The sequence below is a fragment of the Equus caballus genome, chromosome 16 (assembly GCF_041296265.1).
Source record: "Equus caballus isolate H_3958 breed thoroughbred chromosome 16, TB-T2T, whole genome shotgun sequence".
Taxonomy (NCBI): domain Eukaryota; kingdom Metazoa; phylum Chordata; class Mammalia; order Perissodactyla; family Equidae; genus Equus; species Equus caballus.
Window position 1 is genome coordinate 16,005,508 of NC_091699.1, and position 15,631 is coordinate 16,021,138.

At 44.6% G+C, this 15,631-nt stretch overlaps 2 protein-coding genes across 5 annotated transcripts in view; one reads left to right on the forward strand and one right to left on the reverse strand.

The window, feature by feature from the left end:
* The window catches only part of RAF1 (Raf-1 proto-oncogene, serine/threonine kinase), a 67,203-nt gene extending 66,163 nt beyond the window's left edge, over positions 1–1,040 (forward strand). For all 4 annotated transcript variants that reach the window (XM_023619942.2, XM_070237246.1, XM_014731414.3 and 1 more), the window contains one exon: positions 1–1,040. In XM_023619942.2, coding sequence (XP_023475710.1) covers positions 1–144 — 144 coding nt within the window. In that variant the 3' untranslated portion in view covers positions 145–1,040.
* MKRN2 (makorin ring finger protein 2) overlaps positions 934–15,631 on the reverse strand; it is a 27,931-nt gene continuing 13,233 nt past the window's right edge. Inside the window, exons 4-8 of the mRNA XM_023619945.2 lie at positions 14,883–15,187; positions 13,370–13,584; positions 11,006–11,116; positions 2,661–2,805; positions 934–2,511 (exon numbers count right to left, since the gene is read on the reverse strand). Coding sequence (XP_023475713.1) covers positions 2,374–2,511; positions 2,661–2,805; positions 11,006–11,116; positions 13,370–13,584; positions 14,883–15,187 — 914 coding nt within the window. The 3' untranslated portion in view covers positions 934–2,373. The remainder of the gene's footprint in view (positions 2,512–2,660; positions 2,806–11,005; positions 11,117–13,369; positions 13,585–14,882; positions 15,188–15,631) is intronic.

The window sequence follows — 15,631 nt, forward strand, 5'->3', positions numbered from 1 at the left end:
ATCTTGTCTTCCATCGAGTTGCTCCAACACTCTCTACCGAAAATCAACCGGAGTGCTTCTGAGCCATCCCTGCATCGGGCGGCCCACACCGAGGACATCAATGCCTGCACGTTGACCACGTCCCCTAGACTGCCTGTCTTCTAGTTGACTTCGCACCTGCACTCAGGCCACCAGGGGAGGAAGGGAAGTCAGCAGGCACCACATTTCTGCTCCCTTTCTATGGGGACAGAGCTTGTTTCAGAGAAGCTGCTGCTAAGGACCTTCTAGACTACTCACAGGGCCTTAACTTCATGTTGCCTTCTTTTCTACCCTTTCTGGCCCTGGGAGAAGGAAGCCATTCGCAATGCTGGTCTGTCCTGCTCCCTCCCTGCATCCCCCACGCTCAAGAGCTGAGCCTTCTCCAGATGCACCAGTGGCTGCTGAAGGCAATACATGATCTGGGGCCCCAGCTATTGGTTAAATGAGTATTTTTAGGGCAAGAAAAAGCACTCGGAGGGGAAATGAAGGTAGGCAAACCAGCCCTGATGTGGGGACATGTGGATTTAGGAAATCAGCTCCTACGAGGAATGCTTATCACAGGAAGGACTTTTCTTCAGAGATAGTGGCGTGGCGCCAAACAGGTAGTTTTGCACATAATGCACCAAACAGCCCAGGACTGTCGAGACCGTGGCCGCCTGAAGGAGCCTGCTTTGGTACTATGGAACTTGACTTTGGGGACACTTCCTTTTCTTGGAGGTCTCCAGTGCATTGAGATGGTTTTCCAGAAGAGGCACTCGGCCTGCCCCTCCCAGTCTCCGCCCTCTCAGGGAGCAGTCTTCCATCATGCTGAATTTATTAGTCTTCCAGGAGCTGCCCCTATGGGGTGGGGCCGCCAGGCCAGCCTTGTCTTTCTACAGTCGCATCATGTGTATACAAGAAAGCCAGGAATACAGGTTTTCTTGATGATTTGGGGTTTAATTTTGTTTTTATTGCGCCTGACAACAATACAGTTATCCAATGGTTCCTCAATTATGTTATTTTAATAAAATAAATTAAATGTAGGTTTAATGGCTGTTTCCTCCTTTTAAAGTAATACTGAGCTCACACTTGCACTCTGCATTTGTTCATCCCTTTTGGAGCAGAACTCAAGCAGCAGGAAATGGGCCCAGAGCCTCCCCTGGGAATGAATTTAATTCAGCTTTTGTCTATGCTCGTTGTCACCCTTCACCAAAGAGTTAACTATAAAAATTACACAAAAAGCACTCTAAACTCAGTAAGAGTAGACCTTTTTTTACCCACATTTTTAATGCATTTTATAAAATATTTGGTATCTATAGCTGTTTATAAAAATAGGTAATTCAGGCTTGGAGTGAGTTTGTTCTGATTCACAAAGTTATGCTCCTTCATTTACAATCACAACTGGTGACAGAATACTTGTGCTGACTTCTCTTCAAGACCGCTGCTGGGTCAGAACCAGAAACCTTGGGTGCTGTTAATTTTTTACAAAATTTCCACTGAAAGCTAGGCTTTACTGATGAGACTAGATGGCTTGGTGGGAGGCCACGTGTAACAGCACGTGTGCACTGAGCTGGCAGTATGACTACCCCTGGGGCGCGAGCCCAGACCTGAGCGCTGGGGACATAATTCCCTGGAGGCATGTGGTCTAGGCTTCCTCCAGTCAAGGCCCCAACACAGCAGAAATGCAGGCAGTACCTCTGTTCTGCCACCCCTACCTTCTGCTACTTCAAGAGCCCCCCCCCCCCCCCGCCCCCCCCTTCCTTACAGGGAAAAAGGTTTATACTTTAACTTTGTTTCCTGAACACATGGCAACAAGACTCCTGCTCTGATTTGGGACACTGAAGAGCCCTAAATAAAGTTTTATGCTAAGGTGTGCAGTTTCTTGAAAAGCTTTGTATAAATCAAGTTTTTGCCCACACCCTATTTAAGTACACTAGGGAAATGCACTACAGAGGAGTCGTTTATGGGGCTGAAGAATCCTTTGGTAAGAAAAATGCATCTGCTGCTTTAAGGGCAGCTGCAAGTTGATTGTTTCTAGGGAGCTAAAGCTCAGGAGGACAGGAGCCAGGTGTGTCTTACAAGCAATCAATCAAAACTCAGGCTGGCTGGTTAGCTGGTCCCCCCGAGGAGCTTGAGGTGCAACTAAGTTATTAACTATAAAGGTAGTGATTCCATATACTCGTTAGGTTATTTTATATCCTTCACTCTTCCCACAGCTGTAAGAATGGAGAGTGGATGAGACGCAGGTTAAGTACAACCCCACTCAAATCCCAGTGACACAGCACCTTGGGCTACAGTAAAGGAAGCTCTTCACACCCTAAACTTAGGGAGGGCTTGGCCGGCAGAGCCGAAGACACAAGGGCCACCATCTGCTCCTCAGGGTTCTGATGACTCCACTCCAGACAGGTGCATGAAGAGGTCCCCAAGCTCTGTCACGTCGACATCTTCAGTGTTGGGGACATGCTGGCTTTCTCGGTTCTCAATGAAATCCCAGAGCCGCACTGAATTAAAGAACTGCAAAAAGAGCAGACATGCCTGGTTAGTGCTAAAGGCAACATGACGGCTGGGTAGCTTATTTTTATTTTGCTTACCCATTCGCTGCTGCCAAAGCTATGAGCAGTGCCCGCAGGTAAGCGTCTGATTAGAGATGGCCAAGTCCTTACCCTCACAGTGCCTTCGGAGCTGAGCTGTTTGCGAGGTTTCTCTGGCTCTGCTAGCCGCCCATCAGGGTAGGCGTGGCGGTAGAGGCATCTGCTTCCAAATGGGCAGGTCCCCTTGCCCTGCTCAAAGTATTTACAAGCCTTTTTTCTGAAAAGCAGAAAAAAATCAAGGATGGTGGGAGAATCTGGGGTCCAGATGAATCACTGCCTTCCTCCATCGCTGCCAGAGCTGGGACAGCGTCACGTTACAGGTGGGGCACTGAGGCTCAGAGAGGTTAGGATGCTGATTTCCAAGCTGGATGATACTCCCACTCTGACAAACGGCCTCACACAGCATTGAACGTGTGGGGATTCTGCTGTGTTTCGAGCCTGCAGTGCTCCCAAGGCCTTCGGGGGAATGTGGGCCTGACTGCTCCTCTGGGCCAGCTGTCTGGGTTCCTTGCCTCAGCTCAAAGTCCCAACAGGAGCTCCACCCAGGAAAATTTCCCTTCCTCCACGCCAGCAATGATGTCAAGGTGACCACGGGAAGCCTTGACTTAGGAGTCACAGGGAAAGCAGTGAATTTTAGCAGCTGCCTAAAGTTACAAGTCTCATTCCAATTTTCCTTGGTCCCCACCCTCCAGAGCAGAGCTTCTTAACTCTACATGCTATGGACTCCTTCTCAGAACAGTATTGTCAAATGCATAAAATAAAACACATAGATCTAAAACTAGTTAGCAAAAAGTTAAATTTTTTCCCCTTCGAATTCTACCCACAGATCCTTAAGAAGGCCTGCTCCTAAGGAAACTCATAATCAAATAGAAAATTCCCATTCCTTTCTTGCTCACATAGAATTTGGCTTATGCATTCATAAATGATCCCAAGTTGAAGAGGAAGAGACGCCCAAGAACCCAGAGGGCCGTCTGCGAGTACTGAGGAAGGGGAAGTTGCAGAAGACAAGGGGGATGGCAGAGACCCTATGGTGAAGGTCTCTGAGAGAGCTTGTCGTTAGTGCCATCCAGTCGATTCCGACTCCGAGTGACCCTGTGGATAGCAGTGGAACCCTGCCTGGTCTTTTTTGTGCCATCCTCTCACCTTCCCGCGCTCTATCAGACAATGCTCCGCTGCTATTCACAGGGTTTTCATGGCCAGCTTTTTCTGAAGTGGGTGGCCAGGTCCTTCCTCCTAGTCTGTCTTAGTCTGGAAGCTCCAGTGAAACCTGTCCACCATGGGTGACCCTGCTATTTGAAATACCAGTGGCACAGCTTTCAGCATCACAGCAACACGCAGCCACCTCAGTATGACAACCGACAGATGGGTGGTATGGTTCCCTGACCAGGAAACGAACCCAGGCCTCAGCAGTAAGAGCATCAAATCTTAACCACTAGACCACCGGGGCTGGCTGAGACAGACCCTGGAGCGGCGCAAAGAAAAGCTCCCTGACAGCTGTCCACAGAGGGAAGGAGCCTCCCTGCTTGCCTGGGTGCCTACTCTCCCCAGGTCTGACTCAAGCACAGGCAACTGAAAGTGGACCCGAGCAGAGGTGTGTGGACCAGATACCTTCCAAGGCCCCCGTGCCCCTGAGGTGGTGAACAGATTGTCAAATGATCACTCAAGCGGTGAGTTCTTACCAGTCTGCTGGACACTGGCTTTAATAAACTCATCAGGTTCAAAAACTTATCCTCTAGTCCCTACTCTCAAAATAATGTTCTTTTTCTCCCCCCAGGCTTATCTGGTCACCAAGAACAAAGTCTCCCTCAACCCCTTATTTGTTCTCAGCTCTCACATCCAATTGTCACTTCTGCTTACACAGCACCTCCCAAATCGACCTCTTAGTTCCCACATTGTCGAAGCCGTTAGGGGCACCATCCTCTGCTGCCTGCCTGCCACAGTTGTTTCTTAAGTGGCCTCCCTTCCACCAGGTTCTAACCTCTTCCCACGACCACAGAGGAGCTTCCCTAAACAGTGTGTCACTTGTTACCCTGTTCTTAAAGACCACCGTCAGGCTGGGGACTCAAGACTCCCTTAGACTTGACTCCAGTCTGTCTTTGTCCCTGTAGGTCCCACCATATCCTTCTATATACCTCTTTCAACCCGAAGGACCACTCCCACTGCTCCCCAAACACAAAATTGGAACCATTCTGCACCCATCATTCCATGGGCTATCCATGCTTCATGACTCAGGGTCCCCATACTGCACCCATGTCATTCCATGGGCTATTCGTGCTTCATGACTCAGGGTCCCCATACTGCTTTTCCTGACACTTCCCAGCGGAGCTGAGTGCTCTCTTTGTTGTGAGATCTGGCTTGGTTTTCTCATGAAGAATTTATCACCGGAAAACCTGTACCATAATTGTCTTTTTGCAATTTCCCATGAAATTATCTTACTAATCTCTCTTCTATATTGCCTATTGGTGCTTAGCTTGAAGGTGCCTGGCCCGTAGTGGGTGCTGAGTAAATGTCTGTGGAATGTATAAAAACACCACCAGTGGAAACCAAGGCCAGAAAGACCCAAAAGCAATGACCTGAGAATTTTCGGACAACTCCAGCAGACCTGCCGTCTACAGGCTGCACCCCTCTCCCTTGTCACTCCTGCCCTCTGGTGGACACACAATAACACCACATGAGGAAAAAAATGGTAAAGCAGGAAAACATCAAGCCTTCAGTAATTGATATGCAACTTAAAGGAACCATTTAAAAAGGTAACATATAGTTCTACTTTTAGTATGGTCAAGTAATTTTACAGGACCCAACCTCCCTGCAGATAACTAGAAATAGGAATATTTTTAAAAGACTGGAAGGCACTGAAGAATGAACAAAAGCAGGATTCTTTGAGATTAGACACTTGGGAAGAGTGGAATGGCAAGAGGTGAGTTATCTTTTTTAGAAAAAATAGGTTTTAGCCTTGAGCAGACCCAAGGCAGGTGTCTATGTAGGGTGGCTAAAACTCCAGCGGAAAATCCAGTCTTTCTGGCCTAAAGAATGAAGAGACAGACTTGGAGGAAATCAGCCATTAGAAAGTGAGGAAGCGATCCCACAAAGCTGAGAGGGAGCACTCTAAATACCAGGTATTAACTCCACCTACACCTCTGACCAACCTCTGACCCACAAAGGGCTCAAGGCAACTCAGCTAGGTATAAAAGAATCGAACTAAGATTTGAACTGCTGCCCAAGAGTGTGAATCTAAACAATTTACCTGCCTATTCCAACAAAAACATCAATGCTTTATAGATGAATCTAACAGAATCCAGAATCCTCTATAAGGTAACATTTACGATGTCTAGGTTACAATCCAAAATGACTCAACATACGAAGAAATCAGGAAAACGTGACCATTCTTGAGAGAAAAGACAATCAACAAAGACCAACTTCAAGATGACAAAGATTTCAAAGCAGCTGCTATAAATGTGTTCACGATGAACAAAGAGGGAAAAAGATTGAAGAAAATGAACAGCCCAAGACCTGTGGGACAATATAAAAAAATCTATCCCCTGTAATTAGAGTCCCAGGAGAAGAAGAAACTGGGTATAAAAAATATTTGATGAAACAATGGCCAAAATTTTCCTAAATTTGGTGAATGACATAAACTTACAGATTCAGAGAAAACCAAGCAGTAAAATATGAAGAAAACCACTCCTAAGCAAAATATCAAACTGCTGAAAACAGGTATATAGAGAAAATCTTGAAAGCAACATTAGAAAAATGATGTATTTCAATTTAAATTATTACTGACTTCTTATTAGAAACTACAGAGGCCAGATTATACTGGAACAACATTTGCAAAATTCCAAAAGAAAAGCTGCAGGATACAAAATCAATATAGAAAAATCAGTCACCTTTCTATGTACTAGCAACAAATTAACAGAAAGAGAAATTAAGAAAACAATCTCATTTACAAATACATGAAAAAGAACAAAATCCCTAGGAATAAATTTAACCGAGGAGGTGAAAGACCTATACACTGGAAACTATAAGACATTGTTGAGAGAGGCTGCAGAAGACACAAATAAGTGAAAAGATATTTTTATGCTCATGATTGGAAGAATTAATATTGTTAAAATGTCAATACCACCCAAAGCAATCTACAGACTCAATGCAATCTCTATCAAAATTCCAATGGCATTTTTCACAGAAATAGAGAAAACAACCCTAAAATTTGTATGAAACCACAAAAGACCCTGAATAGCCAAAGCAATTATGAAAAAGAAGAACAATGCTGGAGGCATCACACTCTCTGATTTCAAACTATATTACAAGGCTATAGTAATCAAAACAGCATGGTGCTGGCATAATAACAAATGCGTGGATCAATGGAACAGAGAGCCCAGAAACAAACAAACCCATGCATATATGGTCAATTAATTTACGACAAAAAAGCCAAGAATATACAATGGGGAAAGGATAGTCTCTTTAACAAATGGTGTTGGGAAAACTGGACCCCTATCTTACACCATACACAAAAATCAACTCAAAATGGATTAAAGACTTGAATGTAAGACCTAAACCATAAAACTCCTAGAAGAAAACACAGGCGATAAGCTCCTTCATATGGGTCTTGGCAATGATTTTTTTGGATTTGACACCAAAAGTAAAAAAAAAAAAGTGGGACTACATCAAACTAAAAAGTTTCTGCACAGCAAAAGAAACCATCAACAAAATGAAAAGGCAACCTTTCGAATGGGAGAAAATATCTTCAAATCCCTCATAAGGGGTGGGTCAATATCCAAAATATATAAAGAACTCAAAAAACTCAATAGTAAAAAACATATAATACGATTTAAAAATGGGCACAGGATCTCAACAGACATTTTTCCAAAGAAGACATACAAATGGCCAACAGGTACATGAAAAGGTGCTCAACATGACTAATCATCATGGAAATGCAAGTCAAAATCACAGTGAGATATCACCTCACACCTGTTGGAAGAGACATCTGCACCCCCATGTTCAAAGCAGCATTATTCACAATAGCCAAGATATGGAAACAACCTACGTAACTGTCAGCAGCTGAATGGATAAAGAAGATGTGGCCTATATACACAATGGACTATTATTCAGCCATGAGAAAGAATAAAATCCAGCTATTTGTGACAACATGGATAAACCTTGAGGACATTATGCTAAGCGAGATAAGCCAGACAGAGAAGACAAACACTGCACGGTACCACTTCTATGTGGAATCCAAAAAAAAGTCAAACTCATAAAAATAGACAGTAGAAAGGTGGCTGCCAGGGGCTAGAGTGGGGGAAATAGGGAGAGGTGGTAAAAGATGAATAAGGATCTACCATAAGACACGGTGACTACATGTGATACACTTGTATTGTATTACCGAAATCTGCTAAGAGAGCAGAACTGAAATGTTATCATAAAAAAAGATAAATATGTGAGGTGATGCATGTGTTAATGAACTAGCTGGGGGAATCCTTTCACAATGTACATGTGTATCAAATCACCATGATGTATACTTTACATATCTTAAAATTTAATTTGTCGACTATACCTCAGTAAAGCTGAAATTTAAGAAAATTTCTATTATTACCTTGTGGGGTTCTAATGTATATAAATGTAATGCATATGCTTTATATCTGTAATGCAAAAGACGGTAATGACGAAGTAATGCATATTACATAAGGCTGCAGGCATATCAATTCTGACAGTAAAAAATAAGAGTACATTGTAATCCCAAGAAAAACTATTTTAAAAAAAACAGAGAAGAGGCCGACCCGGTGGCATAGTGGTTGAGTTCATGCTCTCTGCTTTGGCAGCCTGGGGTTCACAGGTTCAGATCCCCGGCATGGACCTAGCACCGTTTGTCAAGCTGCTCTGTGGTGGCACCCCACATAAAACAGGAAGATTGGCACAGACGTTAGCTCAGCAACGATCTTCCTCACAAAAAAACAAAAAACAGGTAAGCTAAAAAGCTTTAAGTTAAAATGGAATTCTAAAAAGTATTCAAAATAGCCAATAGCTGGAAACAGCACAGGTATCCATCAACAGAAGAACAGATCAACTGTGGTAAACAGGCAGCCCTTGCTTTGCACGATTCTAATCTGCATAAATTTCAGTTACCGGTCTGAATGTTTGTATCCCCCTAAAATTCATATGGTGAAATCCTAGTGCCCAATGTGATGGAAGTAGGAGGTGGGGCCTTTGGGGTGATTAAGTCATGAGAGTGGAACCCTCATGAATGGGACTAGTGTTCTTATGAACAAAGACCCGAGAGCTCCCTTGCACCTTCCACCTTCCGTGTGAGGACGCAGTGAGAAGGCTATGAACCAGGCTACGAACCAGGAAGTGGGCCCTCGCCAGAACCTGACCATGCTGACACCTTGATCTTGGACTTCCCAAGCTTCAGAAATGTGAAAAATCCATTTCTGTTGTTTATAAGCCACCCAGTCTGTGGCACTGTTACAGCAGCCAGAATGGACTGAGACACCAGGTACAGGGAGTTGAACAGTGGCCCCCAAAAGACAGGTCCAAATCCTAAGCCCTGGGACCTGCGAATGTACCTTTATTTGGAAAAAAGGTCTTTGCTGATGTAGTTAAGGATCTCGAGATGAGACTAATCCAGATGGGATCATCCTGGATTAATGGGGGAGTCCTAAAACTAATGTCACCTGTCTTACAAAATGCAAAAGGGGGAGAAAGACCCAGGGGAGAAGACAAAGGCAGAAATTAGAATTCTGCTGCCACCAGCCAAGGCACCCCAAGAATCCCCGGTAGCCTCCAGAAGCCAGGAGAGACACGGGACAGATTCTTCCTCAGAGCCTCCAGGAGGAACCAACCCTGCCCATACCTTGATTTTAGATTTCCAGCCTCCAGAACTGAGAGAGAATAAAATTCTGCTGTTTCAAATCACCCAGTTCGTGGTAATCTGTTACAGGAGCATTAGGAAACTAACCACCCATGGTTTAGTTAAATAACGCTTGTCCTCCAACAGCACGGTTCAAATTTCAGTGACCACAGAACGTTAACTGTGAGTAACCGCATAAAGTACAAACTTGGCTGTCAGCTCTTCAGTCCAATCGCTACATAAATAACAAGCACGCACCATGGTCAGCACCCAGTCACGTAACTTGCTGCCAAATTCCGTCGGAGACCGGTCACCGTACCTCTGTTACTCAGTTTACAGACAGAAGCAAAATGTGTAGCTGTGTTGCCTCCTTGTTTCCCAGTGATAAACCCTCAAGACATTTTACAAAAACAGATAGTTGAAAGAGGAAAGTGGCCAACAAAGATGGAAGTGCAGCAAAGAAATCAAAAGTGGTAAGACTTTTAGAAGTGAAATTTGAATCCTTAGCGCCTCCTCCCTCACACCTGTCCCATATTCAACGCATCAGCAGATCAATCAGCAATTCTTCTAAGCAGATCTAGAATCTGACCACTTCTTACCGCCTCCTCTACTTTGGTCCATGCCACTGTCGTATCTTGCCTGCATTATTGCAATAGCCTAACTGGCCTCCTCTTTCAATATATTCTCAATGGCTCAGCCACAGTGATCCTTTCAGAATATCAATCAGATCATGTCACTCCTCCGATCAAAACCCTATGACGGCTGCCCATCTCATCCAGAATAAAAAGCCTAATCCAACCAACGACCTGCAAAGCCCTATCCAATTTGCGGCCCCGCCACCGCCCTCGTCTCCAGTATCCTCCCCAACTTGTTCCTCTCATCCAGCTACTCCTTGCTGTTCTTCAAACAAGGCAGACATGCTCCAGCCTCAGAGTCTGCAGTGACTATTTCTTCCATCTCGAATGTTCTTCTCATTCACATCAAGATGGCTCGCTGCCTCACCTCCTCTAGGTCTTGGCTCAGATGTCACCTTACAGAGCCATTCTTTGGTCTCCCACACTAAAATTGCAACCCCCTCACTTCCTATCTCCCATTCCCAGGCTTGCTTCACTCCTTAGCCCTGATCACCATCTAATACATATTTTCCTATTTATCTTGTTTCTTATTATTCTACTTTATTTTCCTTCACTAGAAGGTGAGCTGTGTGAGGGCTGAGATTTTTGTTTGATTTGTTTAGCGCTGTATCCCCAGCAACTAGAAAAGACCTATCATATAGATCTTCAATCAATACTTGTTGAATGAATGAATAATCCCAGATGACAAGTTGACCGTAGCACCTGAAACAGATTTCTAGGGGATACTGCTCAGTTTAAAAACTAAAGAAGTCCACCCACCACGGCCTTGTTCACCTCTGTATATCCAAAGAGTGCATGGTGCCTGAGAGAAGGAGGAGACCCTGAATGGCCTCAGGCCCCTACGACCACATTCTTGAGAGGCAAGGGGGAAGCGGCAATGGTAAAGGCTGAAACGAGATCCTGGCAGGCACCAGGATCACACCTGAACTCAAAGCACTTACCCCATTCCCTGTTTGAAAGCTTCAATCAACTCGTTCTTTTTATTCTGATCTTCCACCCAATACACACTTGGAATTACAAACTCTGATATCACACGGCACTCTGGACAAGATCTGAAATAAGAATCAGGTTAATAAGGGAGAGAGTAAGTTACAAATCCTGTCTACATTCCATAACTAACCCTTTGCTCCAATGTATGACCACTCCAGGTATTTCCTATCCAAAAATTGCAAAAGGTGCAATCACAATCATCTAAGAACCTTGTTTACTATTAAAAATGCGTTCTTCTCAGGGCTGGCCCCATGGCCGAGTGGTTAAGTTCACGCGCTCCGCTGAAGGCGGCCCAGTGTTTCATTGGTTCGAATCCTGGGCGTGGACAGGGCACTGCTCATCAAAAGCCACGCTGAGGCGGCGTCCCACATGCCACAACTAGAAGGACCCACAACGAAGAATATACAACTATGTACTGGGGGGCTTTGGGGAGAAAAAGGAAAAAAATAAAATCTTAAAAAAAAAAAAAAGTGTTCTTCTCAACAATAAAAAGAAAACCCAATTTTAAAATGAGCAAAGAATTGAGTAGGCATTTCTCCAAAATGGCCAATAAGCACAGGAAAAGGTGCTCAATATCATTAGTTATCGGGGAAATGGAAATCAAAACAACAATAAAGGTATCATTTCACAACTACTAGGATGGCTAACATGAGAAATAAAGACAATAGGGGCCAGCCCAGTGGCACAGTGGTTAAGTTCGCACATTCCACTCCAGTGGCCCGGGGTTTGCTGGTTTGAATCTGGGGTGCGGACATGGCACTGTTTGTCAAGCCATGCTGTGGCAGGCGTCCCACATATAAAGTAGAGGAAGATGGGCACAGATGTTAGCTCAGGGCCAGTCTTCCTCAGCAAAAAGAGGGAGATTGGCCGTAGATGTTAGCTCAGGGCTAATCTTCCTCAAAAAAAAAAAAAAAGAAAGAAAGAAAAGAGAAATAAAGACAGTAACAAGTATTGACAAGGATGTGGAGAAATTGGAATTCTCATATGTTACTGGTGGGAATGTAAAGTGGTTCAGCCACTTCAGAAAACAGTCTGGCAGTTTCTTAAAATGTTAAACATAGAGGTTCCAAATGACCAAGCAATTCCACCCCTAGATATCCACCCAAGGGAAATGAAAACATATGTCCATACAAAAACTTGTGCACAAATGTTCATAGCAGCATTATTCATAATAACCCCAAAGAGGGAACAACCCAAATGCCCATCAACTGATGAATGGGTAAATAAGATGTGTTATATCTATACAGAGCAATATTATTCAGTCATAAGAAGGAATGAAGTACTGGGACATATCACAACCTGAGCGAACTCTGAAAACATTACGCTGAGTGAAAGAAGCCAGACACAAAAGGTCATATATTGTATGATTCCATTTAGAGGAAATGTCCAGAAGAGGCAAGTCTGTGGAGACACAGAGTACACTAGTGGTTGCCAGGAGCTGGAAGGAGGGAAGAACAGGCAGTGACTGCAAATGGAACTTTCTTTTTGGGATGATAAAAATGTTCTAAAATTAGCTTGTAGTTATGGTTGCACAACTGAAAAACACCGAATTATACATTTTTATCTCAATAAAGTTATTTTACCACACAAATGTGTGACTTTAGGCAAGTTACTGACCTCACCGTACCTCAGTTTCTTTATCTGTAAAACGAGAATGATGACCATAGGGTCTCTGAGAGAATTTTGAGTTAAAGTGTGTGTAGAGTTTCTTAAAGTACATAGCATGCAGTAACTTCTCAATATGAGTTAGCTCTTCCCCTGTCCAACTGTAGAATTTAAGAATCCTGTATTGTTACATGTCAATTATATCTCAATAAAGCTGGGGAAAAAAAGAATCCTGTGTTGGCTCATGGAACACACTCCACGTATCAGACATTATATGAAATGAGTTACATGCATTATTCCATTTAATCTTCAAATAATTCTACTTTACAGATGGAAAAAAAAATGAAGCTTAAAAAGGTCAACAGGCACTAGGCCTAAGGGCAGACCACTAGTAACTAACTACTCGTGCTGGAGTCAAATAGGCCAGTTTCATTAACACCATCTCACACAGATGCTCCCTGCTGAGTGTCTCCCAACACCCTGAAAGCTTGGCCAGAACTGTTACCCAAACCTTTAAATGAAAAGGCACTTGAGCCCAGGACAGCTGCGTGATGTGCCCAAGTTCCTGCAGCCAGGAGCCAGAACGCACCACTTATCTTTGCACCGAAACGCCTCTGGAGGACAGGGGAAGACTTCAGAGTGGATGGGAGAAGGCCCCAAATCAAACTTTCTCCCCAGCTCCCACAGCCAAGACTCCTCGCCGTACTTACTTAATGATTGGGTTCTCAAACTGCTTGGCACACCTCCACTGTCGGATGCAGGACAAGCAGTACGTGTGATTGCAGTTGGAGAGAATCCCAAATCTCCTCTCAGAAGCAGATGCCTTCTCGAGGATCACTTCCATACAGATACTGCACACTTTGTCCTGACTCGCCTGGAAGGCAAAGGCCTTTTCCATCTCGTGTTCAAATGTTGACATGCAGATCTGAAGCACAGAGAGGGAGGAGGGAAACCTTCTTAGGTTCTGAGCCACTGGGGAGGGGCGAGAGCACAGGAGCAGCTGCCAGCCACACTGCCACAACCAAGATCAAGAAGGAATATGGACCACGGCTGTTTCAGGCAGGGCCCAGCAGCCCCTGGACTCAGGACACAAGCTCTCTCAGATCACAGAAAGGACTTCAAACCATCACCAGCCCAGCCCCTTGCTTTCCTAGTACAATATAGTCACCTCCAATTTAGAGCCAAGACCACAGAAGTCCAAAAAGGTTAGAGACCACTGTGGAGTCAGGGAGTTCACAAGGACTGGGACCCTGGTCTCCTGGCTCCACTGGCCACCGCCTTTCCCCCCTCTAAACCACACCAGTATCAGAAATACTGAATAACCCTGAACCTGAAACATCAGGCTGGCAGTCCAGAGTCAGAGGGAAGCAGCAGCCCTTCTCCCCAAGAGAACAAGTTATGTAATGAATGCATTCACCCAGGAAGCAGGTGCTGAACACCTCCCACGTGCAGCACCGTATATCAGGCGTTCAAGTTAGTGTAAAGGATATGAAGACCTTGGCTCTGCCCCTGAGAGCTCATGGTGACAGACATGAGATAAACCAAAACGCACAGCACAAAGACCTCTCCATACCAGGGTAAAGAGGAAAGCTCCAATTTTGTGCTCCCCTGAACAGCCCCTGGGAGGACAATGGAGAGTGGCAGACTCAGCCTCCACAGCACAACTGCCTCCTCCTCACAGCTCTAACACTGCAGTGTGCGCTCCGCCCTCTCTCTCTTACCTGTCTTCAGAACCCTGCACCAAGCACAGAGCCTAGCGTGAGGCAGTGCCTCCACAAACACTGGGACCTACGAACTTGAACGGTCCCGGCCAACTTGGCTGCTCAGAGACTATGATCTGGGCTCCTCAAATTCTCCAGAACTCAGTCTGGCTGGATCCCAACCACAATGATACGCAAACCTAGGGAGGGAGGACGCGTGTGTGAACGTGTGAGAAAGAGACAGATAACACACACACACACAAGCACCATGCTCCCGAGCTAGATTTGTTCTCTGAACTTTGCATTGCTTTATGTTTCCAGTGCCTCCTTTTTCTTTATTCTAAATAGTTAAAAATTGGCAAAATGACAACAGGACGAAGGACTTGAAAATAGGGCATAAATATGCCAGGTACATAATGCAGGTGTTATTGGCAGAAAGGTGCTTGCAGAAATACCAACAATTTTGCACTTAGTGCATTGCAAATATCTTAACACGAGTTCACGTTAAGGCTTGCGACTTTACCTTCTCATGAGCTTTCCTTTGCTCTGGGTCGAAGGGGTGCAGGACTTGTAACCTACAAATTTCACACACTTCCCCATGCAGGTAGACACAAGCATCCCCAAATCGGCACTCCCCGGCAGCCGCATAGGGGCACAGCTGCTGCTCAGTGCTGTAGGAGCTGCTGGCTTCTAAGTCATCAAGGCCACTCCGAATTGCATCTAGGTAGGAATGCGGCTTCATCTCTGGGCCATTCTGGGGGTCACTGCAGCCTCCTGGATTACTCACCACACTGGGGCAAGTCTTTTCTTCAGCCATGCCAGAGAGATCTTAAGACAAAACACACAGCACACACACAAATGGAAACTGGCCCAACCTTTCTCATAAGCAGTTAGTCAAAACCTAATAAAGTAAGCAACACTGACCTCAAGAACTTCACTCTTGGGAACATAGAAAAAAACAGGCCGAGGGGAAAAAAAGACAGAATAGCATAAAATGTTCAGAGGGACATTACTGACTATCATAATAAAAACCCAAAAAACATAAATGGCAACATAGGGAAATAGCAAAACAGACCATGATATATTTATACAAAAGAACACTAAAGTTGCTGTTTAAAAATGGCAAGTATGGAAATGTCAACATACAGACCAGTTAACACTAAAAAAAAATAAAAATGAAAAAGAAAACAAAATGTAAGTCAAAAGGAATTTAGAATGAGGTCAATCGAATCTGGTGGTTGCCTTTAGGCCAGTAAAGTCAGCAATCACCTT